General features: G+C 50.5%; 1 protein-coding gene across 2 annotated transcripts in view; it reads right to left on the bottom strand.

Annotated features, from left to right (window-relative positions):
* PTPRU (protein tyrosine phosphatase receptor type U) overlaps nt 1-16,910 on the bottom strand; it is a gene marked incomplete at its 5' end in the record, with an annotated part of 79,167 nt that overhangs the window by 21,814 nt on the left and 40,443 nt on the right. Inside the window, 8 exon segments of one of the 2 annotated variants that reach the window (XM_036744566.1) lie at nt 43-159; nt 1,151-1,248; nt 1,871-1,907; nt 3,760-3,777; nt 5,394-5,470; nt 6,044-6,116; nt 7,319-7,509; nt 12,800-12,957. In XM_036744566.1, the coding sequence (XP_036600461.1) occupies nt 43-159; nt 1,151-1,248; nt 1,871-1,907; nt 3,760-3,777; nt 5,394-5,470; nt 6,044-6,116; nt 7,319-7,509; nt 12,800-12,957 (769 nt within the window). 2 annotated transcript variants of the gene reach the window in all.

Here is a 16,910-nt window from a genome sequence, read left to right as displayed (position 1 = left end):
CCCCAGTTCCCCAAAAGGCAGGATAAAATGGTGCCAGCTCACCCTCTCCATAGCAAAAGTACGGACTGCATACTCGGCCAGGGTCTCTGTTTTCACCAGAGTTATCTTGATATCTCCATACATCTCTGAGTCATCAGGCCAGTAGCGAGAACACTTCACCTAGAGACCAGCAGGGTCTGGCACGATTCCCCCTTCCCTCCCCTAGCCCTTCCCCTTCCCAGCCTCCCTGGCCCTCATCCCCCACTCCTTCTCCAAGACCCATTGTCCCCTCATTCCCTGCGCATTCCCGCTATCATCCTTCCCCACCCCAATGGAGTCATGGAACGTCAAAGCTGGAAGGGACCTCAGAGGCCGTCTAGACAGGTGGGCATCCTAGTGATTGGGAGACTCTCTGCTTCCTGTTCCACTTTTGGACAGCTCCAATTATTAGGATCTTCTTCCCAACATCAAACCTAAATGCGGCCTCTCTGAAACTACTCCCCAATGAAAACACAACACATGTCCTGTCTCCTGGAGCCAGACACAACACATCTAATGGCTCTGATGTATGACAATGATCCCATCTCCCCACCCAGCCTCCCAACTCAGTCTTCTCTTCTCAGGATAAACGTTCCCAGTGCCTTCAACTGACCTTGATGGGCCATGGCCCAAAGCTCCTTCATTCCTATTTATTCCCCCTTCACCTTAGAATAATAATTATTATCATAGCTAGCATTTATATAGCGCTTGAGGGTTTGCAAAGCACTTTACAAATATTATCTCATCGATCCTCACAACATTGTAAGGTGGACGCCATCATTATCTCATTTTACAGCCGAGGATGCTAATTCGTCAAGGGCCACAAAGCTGGTAAGTATCTAAGGCAGGTTTTGAACTCAGGTCTCTCTGACTCCAACTCCAACACCAGCTGCCTCATGGGTCTAGAACTGGAAAAGTCATCTAGTCCAACCTCTTTTTACAGAGGAAGAAACTGAGGCCAATAGGGCTTAAGTGACTTACCCAAGGTCACACACAGAGTAAGCAGGGTTCACACTCAAGTCCTAGGACTCCAAGTTCACTCCTCTCTGTCATCTTCCCCTCCCTTTCCCAAGCCTCCTTCTTGCATCCCCTTTCCCTTCTCCGAGGCTCCCCGCCCTGCCTGGCGCCTTACCCGTCCCACTTCCACCAGCTTGGTGATCATGACGATGCTGGAGCAATGTTCCTGCCACACCATCCTCCAGAAGTCATACACCATCTCCTGCCTGGGTCCTGGGGGAGGGGGCAGGGAAGAGTGGTGAGGAGGCCCAAGGAGAGTGGGAGCCAAGAGGCACTGACTGCACAGGATGGGTCTCAGGCTTTTTTCCTCAGGCCTGCAAACCCAAAGTCCTAGCCCCAGGAGGCTGGCCCCAGGGGACCCCTGACCTTCCCAACCTACCACCCGAGCCCAGGACTGGTGAGCAGAATTCACGTCCCAAAGAGTGACTGAGATGAGAGGGCCCATGGCAGCCCAGACTGGGAGCACCTGGTGGGGTAAAGACTGGCTGCTGAAAGACAGAGACATAGGGGTAAGGGCGGGACTCTCTGCCAGAGGACTCCAGGTTCTGGGAATCCGTGTATGGTGTGGTGAGGGAGAGAGAGACTCAGACACAACAAAGAGAGAGGGAGGCAGAGAGAAAGATGGTAAGACAGGGAAGGGAAGAAAAGGAGAGGAGAGGAGAAGAGAGGAGAGGAGAGGAGAGGAGAGGAGAGTGAGGAAGGAAAGGGAGGGGAGGGGAGGTAAGGATGGGAGGAAAGGAGAGGAGAGGAGAGGACAGAGGAGGGGAGGAGAGGAAAAGAGAGGGGAGGAGGGGAGGGGAAGGAGTTACACACAGCCAAAGGAAAGCCTGGGTACCTTGAGTAGCTATGAAGTGGTTTGATCTGTGGTAGCCCTGGAACAGAAGGAGACACTGTCAGACCACCCAGGGAGCACCAGCTCTGACCCCAACCCCAAAGAAGCCACTGAAGTCATCTAGTCAGAATGGCCCCCAAGGTAAAATGTCCCCAAACATTCTAAGTTCCCAAAGGACCAACCCCTAGTTCCCTGGAGCCCAAACCCTTTTCCCCCATCTCTTTGACCCATGAGGAGCCCCTGCTCATCCAGGGGTCAATCTATCCCAAGTCTCAAGAACCTTGTCCCACTCCTGCCTTGGAGACAGGATCCATGACTCTCTACCCAGGAGCAGAGGCCACAGGGATGTCCTTCTAAGCACTGCCCCCCAGCAGTCACCCCTCCATCACTTCAGGGAGAAAGCAGGGGCGCCTCTGCCCTAAAGCTCATCATACCCTGGCTCTAGGGATGTCTATGTTCAACCCTTTCCAGGCCACTCATGACCCTATTCCTAAAGCTGCCCAAGAAACCTTCTTCAGAGATAACATCCAGTCTTACAACCATCCCCGTGAGGAAGTCCTTACTAAAATCTAATCTAGTTCCCACCCAATGCAAATCAAGTCCTTTTCCTCTTGTCCTGCTCACCATGGCAATGATGCCCACTAGCGGTTGGCCCCTCTTACTTGTCCTGAGTGATGGCCAAGTTTCCCCTGACTAGTTCCTGCCCTACCTTCCCGACAGCTCCTAATCTATCAGAGGTCAGAAGCACAGCCACGCAGAGGAGATGGGGCTACTTTCTGCAACTCTATTTAATCAGAGAGGCAGCAACGCACGGTAGAGAAGAGACCCAGTCCCAGAAGTCACAAAGACCTGAACGTGAGTCCCACCTCTAACACAGGTGATCCTGGGCAAGTCAGTCACTTAACTCCTCACTGCCCTGGGCAACACTCAGCCAGTAAGTGGCAAAAGCCCTCCCTCAGAGGAGCTTCCTCATCTGGGAGGCCCTACACCAGAGGTATCCACCTGGCTGCCCACAGTACTCCTGAACAAGATTAAAATGGAACTAGGAGATATTGAACAAAATAAATAAAAATACAATAGAACTTAGATACTGTTGATGTGTGATTTTTTAAGTCAATATGTGGCCCACAGGGATTCTTACGTACAGTTTAGTGGTGTCCCCCCATTTCTATTTGAATTTGACACCACTGCCCTGCACCAGGCATCCCAAAAGTCTTAGTTTAAAATGTGGCATTACACAAGACTTTTGGGACTCCCTGTAGGTGAATACAGAACTGTAGAATGTCGGAACCTCTGACAATTGTCTCATCCAAACTGCAGCTCAGAAAAATGAAGTGACTTGTCCAAAGTCACACAGCCAGCAGGGTGAGAACCAGAACTCAAGTCCCCTGCTTCTGAACCTAATGGCCATCGAGTCCAGCACACTGCCCACCTCAAGCCACAGGGAGGACCTGGGGCAGAGATGGATTTGACCATAGGGTGGAGGGCATTCAGGACTACTGGCAGAGAAGGCAGAGGCCGGGTTAACATGGTCAAGAGGGTCTGGCCTTGCTTGCTGTCCATTACCAAGACCATCCCCTCCACACTCTCCAGCCTCCTACCCTCCCCAGTGTTCTGCTTGGAGCAACAAAGGAGAAGGCGGCCAATGGGTGGATGGTTTTGCTTTCAGTGAGAAGAGTGAACAGTGACTCAGGGATCACCAGGGTCTGGCCCAATCACTGAGATGGGAGCAGTCAGCACTGGGGGATGGGAGGAAGGGAAGGAAGAGAGAGACTCAGAAAGTGTATGTGTGTGAGAGAGAGAGGGAGAAATAGAGAGAGAAAGAGAGAGAAAGAGAGAGAGAGAGAGAGAGAGAGAGAGAGAGAGAGGAGAGAGAGAGAAGATATACTTACTTCTCGGTTTATCCGAATCTTAAGGATTCCGGTGAGAGGACAGGTGCCCAAGCCAAAGAGACCAGAAAGAGGGAGATTAGCCCACTGGGCATGGCCATGGGAGGGAGAGGCAGGAGCAGGAAGGGACTTTGTGGGACATGGATGTGGCAGAGGGGAGGGGATCAGGAAGGAAAAAGGGGGAGGGGGGAAGAGGGGAGGTTGCCCTACCAAAATCTGGGGGCCCTGGGAGTGGGAGAAAAAGAAGGAAATGATACAGGGAAAACAGGACAGGGAAAGGCCAAGAATGGAGAATGGAAGCATCAGGCCCCCCAGGAGAAGAGGAGGAGTGGGGTGAGAGGCTTGTTCCTGTCTTCACCCCTTTGCTCATGCTGTGGACTTGCCTGGAATGCCTTCCCCTCCATCTAGCCAAATCCTTCAGGGCCCAGATCAAACCCCACCTCCTCCAAGAAGGCATCCCTGACTATGCCAATGGTCTGGGCCCTCACAACACTTAACATCTGTTCCATCCCCTCAAGTGATAAATGACATTTAGAATCTAAATCTTTCCTGAGCATAAATCCTCTCTTCCCCACCAGACTCTCTGAGCACCCCCAGGACAGAGATGACGCCTTCTCCTTTTCAATCTCCCCCAAAGGCCCTGACACAGGACTGGGCACATGTGCGTGCCCTGTCAATACTTGTTGAATTGAACTAAGACCTCAGATCATGTCCTTTCTCCTTAGTCCCCTTCTCCATCCCTCCCCAACAGAGCTACTGCCTTTTCTGCAATATGACTGATCAGAGACAGCAAGATTAGCTTGAGGGTAACACAGTATTCTCCCCCTCTGCGGCTCCATAGGGGTTAGTAAGAATACCTTTCTCCTCTGCTCTGCTCTCCTCTGCTCCGCCTAGCTCCCAGCCTCTCTGGACTGACCACATCCACGTGCCCCTTTTGAGTTGGGCTTTTTCACTGCCAACGTCACACTGGCTGGGCCCATTTCCCTCACTCTGGTTCCTTCTTCTATGGCACCTCAGGAGAAGATGCCCTTTCCTGACTTCCCTGGCCACCCCTATACAGAGGGGTCAGGAGGTCACACAAATCCTCTCTTCTTTGGTCAGAACTATCTCTTCCCAGTCCTGAGAACCCAACTGAATTCAGTTCAACAACCATTTCTTAAGCGCCTTTTGTGTGTCCAGCAGTATGCTAAATGCTTGGGGTACAAAGACAAAAACAAAATAAAGAAAACAGCCCCTGCCTTCAAGGAGCTGACATTCCACTACAATGCGCCATGCTGGTTTCTGGCTCTGTGTGTCCTCTCTTCCTAGCCCAAACTATCCTTCTAAGCCTTCTTCCTCCAAGAAGCCTTCCTTAACTATCCCAGTCTACACAGCTATCTCCCTCCCCTGAGCTCCTGAAATACTATCTGATGCATTTCCTAATGTGCCTTCTGCCATAGATTAGATATTGGTTTCCCCTGCTAGAACAGGAGTTTCACGAGGGCAGGGAGTAAACCTTGGGCCCCTCCATTTCTCCCACAACAGCCAGTCCAGAGGCTAGCCTGCCTGTGGGTGCTCAGCACGTGTTCGGTGCCTGACTGTGTGAGGGGAGGGGCAGGGGAAGGGCAGCTGAGGGAGGTCTCTCAGGGTGCACTCACATCGATGTAGTTGGCGTTGATGTAGTCTGCGTTGGGGTCTCCCAGAAGCGGATGCAGCTTCACTCGGTGCCGATCGTCTGCAAATCCAGAGCAGGGGCTGCATCATAAAGGCTAAGCAGCCCCATGGGCCCAGCACCATAATGGCTGAGCAGTCCCATGGGCCCAGCACTATAAAGGCTGAGCAGCCCCATGGGCCCAGTACCATAAAGGTCAGGAGAACACTTTGGGGAGTGGGGAAAGGTAGCAGGAGGGGTGGGAGCTATGGGACATAAGGGGGCAAGGAGCAGAGGAGGTGGTGCAGAACTAGTGGCCTGAGGGAAGATTAGGGTGAGGCAGAATTCAGAGCTGAGGGAACCCCACAAGGGGAGAGGTGGGGATTCTATGGATTCTGGGGGAAAGACAACTCTGCCCTCCTGCTGCTATACCAACATTCCAAACCTTCCCACCAGCCTTGGACTAAACCAATAAATGCTTATAGGATTGAACTGGACTGACCTGCCTCGCAGAGGGCCCTCTCAGGACCCCCTCCCTCTATACCAGAAACACCCCCAAGCCCAAGCCACGTGGCCCAACTTCTACCTGTCCCAGATGCTGGGACAGAGGACAATGCTTGCCCATCATGTCACCCCTCCCTCATCTCTGCCACTCACAAGGTGGGACAGGGTCCGTTCTGCCCTTGGTCTTGTCCTTCTTCTTGGTGGCATCCCAGCCTTCAAAGAAACTCTATAGAAAACACAGATGATGAGAATGGTGCAGGAGGCTACAGCTCTCACCCCAGTGACCTTGTCCCACCCCCTTTTTACAGAAGAGGATACTGAGCCTTAAGAGAGGTGACAAAGTCAGGATTTGAACTCAGGTCCTCTGACTCCAGGCCCTGTGCTCCTGCCTCTATCCTACATCAAACACATGTCCAGAAATGCGCTTCTTCTTTCTTTTTCCGGAGCCCTCAGGCTAACACCCCAGAATGAGGCAAAAGAAGGAGGCACTGAGAAATATGGGGCCCCAGGGATCCCCTGAGCCTGCCATACTCCCCCACAAAACGTCTTGGGGAAACCCCACAGCTGAAGAGGATGTTCTCTGAGCATGTGCACCCTCCAGAAAGGGGCTCCTGGCTACAGACTAATGGAGAAACTCACTTTGTGAATTGTACCCATGACTTGCTTTGACTATGGGCATTCACAGAGCAACAGAGACACTTTCATGGACAGTCTCTGAGGGCCAGATCCTGGGGTGCCTGCTCTCCCAGGCCTTGGTCTTGTCAGAAAAACGGGGTGGGGGAAGCGAAGGGGCAGGTAGCCAGCCTTGGATTACCATCAGAGTCTGACCAAACTGAAGCCTCAATTTAGACTGGAGTCAACATTAAGGATTGGAGTCAGGGGCAGGGCCAAAGTTCAGGTGCTGGTCAGTTAGGACCTGCATCAGGGTCAGAGTCTGGGGAGGTTCAAGATCAGAAATGAAAGATCGGAATCAGAGTGGAAGCTACAGATGGGTCAGACTCAGTTCAGGTTGGGACGGATTAATAAGTGATCTTACAGTGCAGGTCCCTCGGTTTTAGAGGGATGTTAAGGGATCTACCCAAAGTCACATGGGCTATAAATAGCAGAGCCAGAATTCACACCCAGGTCTCCTCTGACTCCAAAATCTATGTTATTCTCACTGGACTTGGAGACAGCATGGAATAGTGGATAGGGTGCCGGGCTCAGAGTCAGGAAGACCTGAATTCAAACCTAGGCACTTAGTGGATGTGTGACCCTGGGCAAGTCACTTAACCTGTTTGCCTCAGTGCCTTCATATATAAAATAGCACCTATTTCCCAGGGTTGTGAGGATCAAATGAGGTAATATTTGTAAAGCTCTTTGCAAACCTTAAAGAGCTATAAATATGTTATAATTATTGGGATTATTCCCACCCCAGGGAGCACTTACTTCATACTCCTGCTTAAAGCCATAGCCCTCAGCTGTCTTCATCTGGTTGATGTGCTGCAGCAAATCGGCCACTCGGACAGCCGGGTGCAGCTGTCCCGTGTGGTAGGGGGAGCCCTTCCGGCCACAGGGCCGCCGGGGGGAGCCTCCCAGCAGGCTGCTGGACTCATTGACCACGCTGCTTCGCTGGTCCCCTGGCAAGGGGAAGGGAATACAGGGAGCAGGTAAGGGAGGGAGGCCTTCAGAGCATCCCAGACATAGACCTGGAAGGGCCTGCAGAGGTCACTTAGTCCAGACGGACCAGACTCGTGGCACACACTGGCTGGAATGCCTGAACCAGATTAAAAGGTAATCGTGAAACATTGAACAAAATAAGTAAAAAGTACAATTGCACGTGGATAATGTTAACGTATGGTTTTCTAAGTCAACAATACGCTGCCCATAGGGATTTGATACCACTGCTCTCCTGCAACCTTCTTACTTTAGGGATGAGGATGCTGAGGCCCAGGAGGTGAAGGGATTTGGCTAAGGACAAATAAGTAGGAATGACAGAGATAGGACTCAAACCCAAATCCTCTGACCCCACTGCCAGGACTCCCTCCTCTGCCCCACACTGGCTCACTTCTGAGACCCCTCCAAGCCTTTTCTTCTCCATTCTAAGGGCCCTCACAGCCTTTACACTCGATGTTCTAAGACCCCTCCCAACCTCAACATTCTGGGTCTTAAGGCCCTCCCCGCTCTCATGATCTATGCTCTGAGAATCCTCCCAGCTCCAGCAATTTGTGTTCTAAGTTCCCTCCCAACTCTGGCATTCTATGTTCTAAGAACCACCCCAGCTCTGACATTCTATAATCTAAGGTCCTTCCCAGTGCTGACATCCTGTGTTCTAAGGTCCCTCCCAGCTCTGACATCCTGTGTTCTAAGGTCCCTCCCAGCTCTGACATCCTGTGTTCTAAGGTCCCTCCCAGCTCTGACATCCTGTGTTCTAAGGTCCCTCCCAGCTCTGACATCCTGTGTTCAAAGGGCCCTCCCAGCTCTGACATCCTGGGTTCTAAGGACCCTCCCAGCTCTGACATTCAGTGTTCTAAGGGCCCTGCCAGCTCTGACATTCAGTGTTCTAAGGGCCCTGCCAGCTCTGACATTCAGTGTTCTAAGGGCCCTCCCAGCTCTGACATCCTGTGTTCTTAGGGCCCCTGCCAGTTCTTACCTCTGGTCTAAGGTCTTTAGCAGCCCCATATTGTTTGTTTTAAGGTTCCTAGAGCTCTAACATTCTAGTTCTAAAGCTTTTTCCCGCTCTGACATTCTCTGTTCTGATAATCTATGTTCTGAAATTCTTGTATTTTATGAAAACCTAATTCCTTCCTTCTCCTGTCAGGGCTCTGGGCCCTGCTGCTCAGTGTGGCAAGGGGCTCAGGCTTGGAATCCTTCCGAAAACCACCTTGATCCCCCCCAACTCTTTCCTCCCCCTCCACCCTCCTGCCCCCTCCCCTGCACAGCCTGGAAAACAAGGCAATCTCAGCACCCCCCCTCTCCTGGGGAACAATCTGGAACATTTGGCAACTCCCAGCAATTACCCCCCATTCAGAGAGAAGAAAATCCTGAAAATAGCTGCCGCTGCCACCAGCCACTGCTGCTGCTGCTGCTATGGATTAGTAAGAGGAGCTGAATAGAGGGATTTCTTTTGCGTTGGCATTTTCCATTGTAAACCTTTGCTGCTCTCAGCTCCAATCATCCTCAGGCCCGGAGAGTCTCCCCCCTGCCACGCTCCCCTCCTGATTCAAGTTTAGTGAACCCTCCTGAAACCCTGGCCCCCACAGCCCACTTGGGAGGGGTCCTCCACCTCCTGCTCCTCACCAACCCCTGCCTGCCCACTAGGGTATGCCCAAAGATCAGTGCCCTTTCTGGAGCCCACCAAGACTCAAGTGGCTGCAGGAGCTTAGGGGGCCTGATTAAACCTCCCCTTTCCCATGGGACAAGAAGAAAAATTAAAAGCAGCTTCCACTCCCCAGCACTTCCCCCCCCCCACAACCTTAGGTTGTCAGTAGGGCCAGGATTATTATTCCTACTGGGCAGAGAAGCGAACCAAGGCTCACAGGGAAAAGAGACTTGCTCAAGGTCATATGGCTAATAAGTTACACAGCCAGGACCAGATGAGGAACCCCCTAGGCACTTCCCTCTTTTCAGCCCTTCTGCCCCACAGGAGGGAAGGCTAGCTCTGCAAGGGAGGCCTTGAATCTGGAATTAAGAAACCTGGATTCACAGAATCAGAGAAACTCTGAGCTAGAAGAGATCTCAGAAGTCAGCTAGTCCAAACTGGAATCTCCTCTGCAGCTTCCAAAGAAGAACTTCCAGTTACAGACCCCTCCAGTGATGGGGAACTCACTACCTCCCAAAGAGATCTATTTCACTTCTGCATAACTCTGATGGTAAAGAAACGTTCCCTCCTACGGAGTCTGAATCTGCTTCAACACGATTGTAATGGATGGAGCATGGAACTTGGAGTCAGGATGACCCGGGATAGAATCTTACTCCGTATACTTGCTGCCTAGCTGGCCCTGGGGAAATCACTCAAACCACTGTGCCGAGGTTTCCTCGTATATTAAAAGGGGATCACAATAATACCAACTTTAGGGGACTGCCAAAAGAATCCAGTGAGCTAACACACAGAAATTACATTGCCAAACTTGAAGCATTGCCTATAGAGATGGCCCCTTCTGGTTCTAAGTCTGTTGTTGTATGAGCAGAAGCTGTTTTTATTAGTACTGTTAATTCCACCCTCTTTGATCTGGACAGTTTCCAGCAGCTCTGGAACGAGCCCATGTATCTCTTTTTGTGATGGCTTCATTATTCAATCGCCCCTTCCAGCTCTGAAACTCTGGTTCAAAGGATCCTTTTGTCTCTAACATCCTATATTCTAAGTTCTCTTGCAACTTTGATATTCTTGACAGATGTGGGGAAGCTGCCACAGGTTCCAAAGGCCCTCCCAGCTCTCACATTCTCTGTCTTTAAGGCTCCTCCCAGCTCTGACATCCTGTGTCCTAAGACCCCTCCCACTTTGACATCCTGTGTTCTAAGGCCCTCCCAGCTCTGACATTCTGTGTTCTAAGGTCCACCCAGCTCTGACATTCCTTGTTCTAAGGGCCCTCCCAGCTCTGACATCCTGTGTTCTAAGGGCTCTCCCAGCTCTGACATCCTGTGTTCAAGGGCCCTCCCACTCTGACATCCTGTGTTCTAAGGCCCTCCCAGCTCTGACATCCTGTGTTCTAAGGCCCCTTCCAGCTTAGAAATCCTGTGTTCTAAGGGCCCTCCCAGCTCTGACATTCTATGTTCTAAGGGCCCTCCCAGCTCTGACATCCTGTGTTCTAAGGGCCCTCCCAGCTCTGACATCCTGTGTTCTAAGGGCTCTCCCAGCTCTGACATTCTGTGTTCTAAGGGCTCTCCCAGCTCTGACATTCTGTGTTCTAAGGCCCCTCCTCACTCTGACATTCTGTGTTCTAAGGGCTCTCCCACCTCTGACATCCTGTGTTCTAAGGCCCTCCCAGCTCTGACATTTTGTGTTCTAAGGTTCTAAGCAGGATCGTTTCTTGGGGAGCAGGAAATAAAGGACAACAGTGAGAGGGCTCTTCTTGGCTCTGTCTTCAGTAATTTCACTCTCAGGCCTGAAAGTCAAAGGCTACAGCTAGAGGAAGAATGAGCACAGCTCAAAGGTCTCCGCTGTTCAGAAGAGGAAGAGAGGCGAGAAGACAAGCCTGGCCGACCTAAAGGGAATAGCTTTGGGGGTCTCAGGGAAGTTGTGAGGACAGCTCTGCACGGCACACCTGAGAGACAGAGGCATGGAGGGGGCCCTTTGTAGCTGCACTCAGGGCAGCCCTTTAGGCTTTGAGAGGGACGGGCCAGAGAAGGGAAGAGGCACAAAGAGCCTCACCAAGAGGACGGTCACAGTGAGCAGGGCTACTGGGCATGAGCACAAGCAAACAGTGCCATGTGGTCAGAAAGCCAATCAGGAGAGATCAGAGCCAAGCCTCAAAAGCATCCCCAACAGGACATGAAGCAAAGCACGAGATGGCCCCCGCGTGGGTCTGCTGGAAAGGGAGAAGGAAAAAGGATCCTCCTGTCTGCGCTGGAGAACGCCTGGAAGCACCCCCGAGCTCAGAGAAGACAGAGCCCCCAGACCGATCGGGAGCTGGAAGGAGTCTTAGAACGGATCACTGAAGATGGAAGGGACATGGGGCACAGGATCTGGGAGCTAAATAATGATAGCTAACATTTATAGGGCCCCTACTATGGGTCAGACAGGTTGCTAAGGGCTTTAGAATTATTTCATTTAATCCTCGCAACAAACCTGGGAGGGCGGGAGGTGCGATTATTATCCCACTTTACATTTGAGCAAACCGAGGCAAGCAGAGATTAAGTGACTTGCCTTGGTCACAGAGTTAGCAAATGTCTGAGGCTAGATTCGAACTCAGGGCATCCTGAATCCAGGCCCAGTGTTCAACCCACCATGCCACTGAACAAAGGATGTCATCAAAGCTCTAAGAGACTTTACAACACTGAATGTCAGAATTGAACAGGGCCTTAGAATGTGGAATTTCAATGTTTGGAGGGCCCTTAATATAAAGAATCATATCAGAGATGGGAGGAGCTGAAGAACCCAGAATGTCAGAGCTGGGAGAACTCTTAGAACACAGGATGTCAGGGCTGGGAGGGCCCTTAGAGCACAGGATGTCAGAGCTGGGAGGGCTCTTAGGACGCAGGATGTCAGAGCTGGGAGGGCCCTTAGAACACAGGATGTCAGAGCTGGGAGGGCTCTTAGGACGCAGGATGTCAGAGCTGGAAGGGCCCTTAGAACACAGGATGTCAGAGCTAGAATACTTTTTTCACTGCTCTGGGATGTAGTCCATCTGGTCCTGGTTACTTAAACCCATTAAAGATGTAGATGCTCTGCTCTCTATATATATTCCTGCTTACCCTGGGTTCACTAATAGCCATTTTTGTCTTGTCTTTTCTGGATGGAAGATCCTACTAAAATAGCAAAATCCCATTTATCTGAATAATAAATTATAGAGAAGAGATCTTAAAGATCACCATGTCCAACATCCTCATTTTACAGATGAGGAAACTGAGGTGCTGCAGGTAAATGACTTGACCAAGGTCACAAAGACAGTGAATGTCAGGGAAACTAATCGAACCCAGATCCTCTGGCTCCAAGCCTAGTCTCTTTTCACTCAGTTGTTGACTGGCCAGAGGGCCCTGCTCTCCTTGTGATTTCTCTTGGAGGAGCAGAAGGGACCTCAGGCCTGTTGCTTGTGGCCTGACCTCTTGGCTATGGGCTTGGCTAGCTGAGGAGCACATGCTGGCCAGGAGTGAACAGGGAGGTCCAGCTTGGTGAGTAGTAGAGAAATACATAGGCTTCCAAGGCTGGATGAGAGAGGATCAATCATGGCACCAAGAAGAATACCCTCTGCCTAGCTGCCCACCACTCACCCCGGGTGCTGTAGCTATGGGCATCCATGAAGGAGAGGCCTAGGCGTTCGTCCTCTTGCAGCGTGCTCTGATCTGTGAAGCTGCGGTCCACAGCACTCATCATGTGGGTCTTCTCATGGCGGTAGTTGATGGTGGCCTTGGCCATGTTGACCGGCTTCCTGTGGTACATGGAGGAGGGAAGAGTGGTGAGTGCTGGGCTGGACTAACCAGCAAGAACTACACAGCAGTCTGAGAGTCATCCAGAGAGAATGGGCACAGCCATGGGAGAAGAACTTTACTAGGGGGTGAGCTAGAGTACTGAAGGCTGGAAGTGGAGTCAGGGAAGGAGAAAAAATGCTTATTAAGCCCCCTGAACCCATCTGGTGGAACCACAGACTTCACCCTCTTCCTCCTCCCCAGCAACCACGGACTCTAACTGTATACAGAATTATAGGTTTAGAGCTTGAAGGAAGAGTTCATCTAATCCAACCCAATCATTTCACAGATGAGGAAATGAAGGCCCAGAAACATTAAATGTCTCGTGTAAGGTCATAAGAAGTAATCAACAGAGATGAGATTTGAACTCAGGTCTTCTGTCTCCAAATTCAGTATACTTTCCACTGTCCCATACTATCTCTTAGAAAGCTCCTGCACCACCACCACCCCCCACCCCACGAAGGGCAGGAAAACCTAAGCCACAGGGTAATATGAGGAAGAACCTGCTGTAACAACCTTCTCCTTGGGGAGACTCCTGACACCCTGCCCCACTGCTTGGCCCCCTAGAGGTTGGACCCTGCTGGTTCAGAAGAGGATGTCCCCTGTCAGGAAGGGTATAATCCTCGACCGTGCCCATTCCCAGGGTTTAAGCGGCTCAGGCTGGTCCATCCCAAGCAGTTACAGAACTCAATGTACAAACAAGGTTATCCTCCCAACCCTGTAGGCCATTTCCCCAATTCTTCATTTCCTTCATTCCAAGGAATCTCACAGACCTCAAACTATCCCAAAACATCCCCCATGGGGGCACTCCCAGCTCTGCCCACAGTGCCATCTTTATGCCCCATTTCTGACAGCGGGGAAGGGCTCATCCTGAATCATTCACACTGCATTTCTTGTGACCCATAGCCCTAAATATATAGGCTACTCTGTGTGAAGCCGACGAGATTATAAATTCCTTGAAGACAGGGGCTTTGTCTCATGTCAGTCTCACATCCCCAATATCCATTATCCAGCAGGTGGTTAAAAAAGATGATAGAATTGAAGTGAATTAACTGCTCCATGTTATGATCAAACCTCAATCTCCTCCTCCTGGACACCATGCTATAACCCCTAAGCCACCCAACCTGGGTTATGACCTCACACCAATGCCTTGCAGGTGATGTGGCCTGCAGCGCTGGCCTGCCCCCTTGAACTCACTGCCTGACTCTGGTTTGGAAAGAGGCCGTGGTGATCAGGGAGTGGGGCAGAGGTAAAATGCCAGACTTCCGGTTTACCTTCTGTGGAGAGGGAGAGGGGAAGGAATAGGGAAGAGAGGATTCATAGGGGAATTAGAAGAATCCAGGATGAGGAGGAGGTGTGTGTTTCTGGTGTCAGAAGGGCATAGGAGAGATTTGGGACTACTCAGATGGGAAAAGATCAGGCTGAGAGGAGACAGGTCAGCTTCTGAAGGATGCTTTGGAGGACCAGGTCTGTCTCCTAGTTCCACAAATAAGCCAGTGACAAGAAAGGGCTGCCCTCATGGGAAAGAGGATACTAGTTAGACAGAAGGCACGATTTCTTGGTCATAAGGAACATGAGACACTACAGGTCAGAGGGGAAAGTTAGAGAATCTCCTCCCTGAGTCAAATACCTCCCCAGAGATAGGGAAGGTACTAGATGACATCTCAATGGTCCATCCCACAAAGGGTTATACACACTTAGAATCGAAGAGTCAGAGTTGGGAGGGACCTTAGAGACCATTTCCTCCAACTTCTTAACCAACACCCAATCTACACCTCTGACAGGGGGACCATCCAGTCTTTCCTTGAATACTCCCAGAAACAAGGAGCTCACTACCTTCAGAGGCAGGGATTCCACTTTGGAATACTCAATTGTGAGAAAAGTCTTTCCTATATTGAGTTGTTTCCAGACAAAGGAAATCTATTTCTCCATTCTCTGATTTTGTCCTGCCCCCTCCCATCTCTGTGCCTTTACTCAAGCTGTACTCCATGCCTAGTATGGACTCTTTACATCTCTGCCTATTGGAATTTACTTTACTTTACTTACTTTAAAGGCCCAGCCCAGAAACTACCTCTTCCATGAAGACTTCCCTGATCCTCCCCCACCCTCCAGCTAGAATTGATCCAGGTAAATATTTAACAATCAGGTCTCCAAAGGAAAAAAATGTACCCGGGACATGCTTTTAAATATAATTAGTATTACTAACATTTTGTCCATCACTTTCTTGAGTCTAGAAGATAATCAACAAAACAATAAATCAAGCCCTAATCGTAGCATTTGCAAATTTCTGAAGTATGTGTTCACACTGAGAATTTAACAATTAGCTCTCGAAAGCCAAGTGGAGCTAACTCCAGCATACTTCCTTTTCTGAATTCTATCTACACTTAATATCATAGCTACATATGGTTAGCTCCTTGAGGGCAGGGATTACATCTGTTTTCATCATTGTATCTTTGGCGCTAAGCAAAAAGACTCGTACTTAATAGGTGCTTAATAAATGTTTACAGAGTTGAGAAAGATAGACACAAGACAGAGGGTCATAAGATCATAGATTTAGGGCTACAAGGGACCTCAGAGACCATTTAGTCCCATCCTCTCGTTTTACAGATGAGGAAACTGAGACCCAGAGAAGGGAGGTATCTTGCCCAAGGTTACCTGGGCCTTAAGTGACAGAGCTGGGATTTGAACCCAGGTCCTCTGACTCTAAAACCAGTGCTCACAGAAAGCCATAAAGGGCTATAAAGACATAAAGGCGGACAAAGATACATAGAGAAATGAGGAAGGCAACAGAAAACCAGACAGGGACCAAGAGGACAAAAGAGACTCAAAAAAGGACACACAGAAATAAGGGAGAGGACAAAGAGAGACAGAGAGAGAAAGGGGAGAAAATGAGAGAGACAAGGAGAAGGAAAAGGGGAGGGCAGGGAGAGAGAAACAGAAAGGGAGAGGGGGAGGGGGGAGGGAGAGAGGGAGGGGGAAGAGAAAGGGGATGGAGGGGAAAGAAAAAGAGAAAGGGGAGGGGGAGGGAAGGAAGGAGAGAAAGAGAAAGGAGGAAGAGAGAGAAAAGGGGAGGGGAGGGAAAGATAGAAAGGGGAGGGGAGGAAAGAGAAAGGGGGAGGGAGGGGAGAGAAAGAGAGACAGAAAAGGGGAAGAGGAAGAAAGGAAGGAGGGAAAGAAAAAGGAGGGAGAAAGAGAAAAGGGAAGGGGAGGGAGAGAAAGAAAAAGAGATACAGAAAGGGAGAGAGGGAGGAAAGAGAGAAAAAGAAACAGGAAGGGAAGGGGAGGGAAGGAGAAAGAGAAAGGGAGGGAGAGAGAGAAAAGGGGAGGGGGAGAGAGAAAGAGGGACAGAAAGGGGAGAGTGGGGAAGAGAGACAAAAAGAGAAAGGAAAGGAGAGAGAGAGAGAAAGGGATGGAAAGAGAGGAAAGAAAGAGGGGGGAATGGAGGGAGAGGGAGATAGACCAGACAAGGACAGAGAGGCAGGACTGAAGACAGAGGCAGAACTCTAAGCTTGTGCCCACTCTTCCCACTGACACCATGTGTATTTGTGGGAGAGTGTGTCCCAGGTTTGTGGGGGGAATGTCTTGTAAGTACTCTTCTTACTCTGTCCTCTTAGTAAATCAATTTGCTCTGAACTTAGGGGAAAAAAAGACAGAAAGACAGAGACAGGGAGAGCTATATAGAAACAGCAACAGGAAGCAAGACAAAGTCAGAGCTGGAAAGAGCCAGAGGGAGGTGGGGGAAGCAGCATGAATGGAGGCAGGGAGATGGAGAAGGGGTGATAAATGGAGACGTGCTGGTCCAAGAAAGAATGGGAGACACTGGGGACACAGATGGCCGGGCTGGGGCCAGGTTACTTACGGGTAATAAGAGTAGGAATAGTAGTCCCTCCTGGGCAGCGTGCAAATAGAGAACAGA

Source organism: Trichosurus vulpecula, chromosome 2, assembly GCF_011100635.1.
Source record: "Trichosurus vulpecula isolate mTriVul1 chromosome 2, mTriVul1.pri, whole genome shotgun sequence".
NCBI lineage: Eukaryota > Metazoa > Chordata > Mammalia > Diprotodontia > Phalangeridae > Trichosurus > Trichosurus vulpecula.
This window is presented reverse-complemented; position numbering and strand designations above follow the sequence as displayed.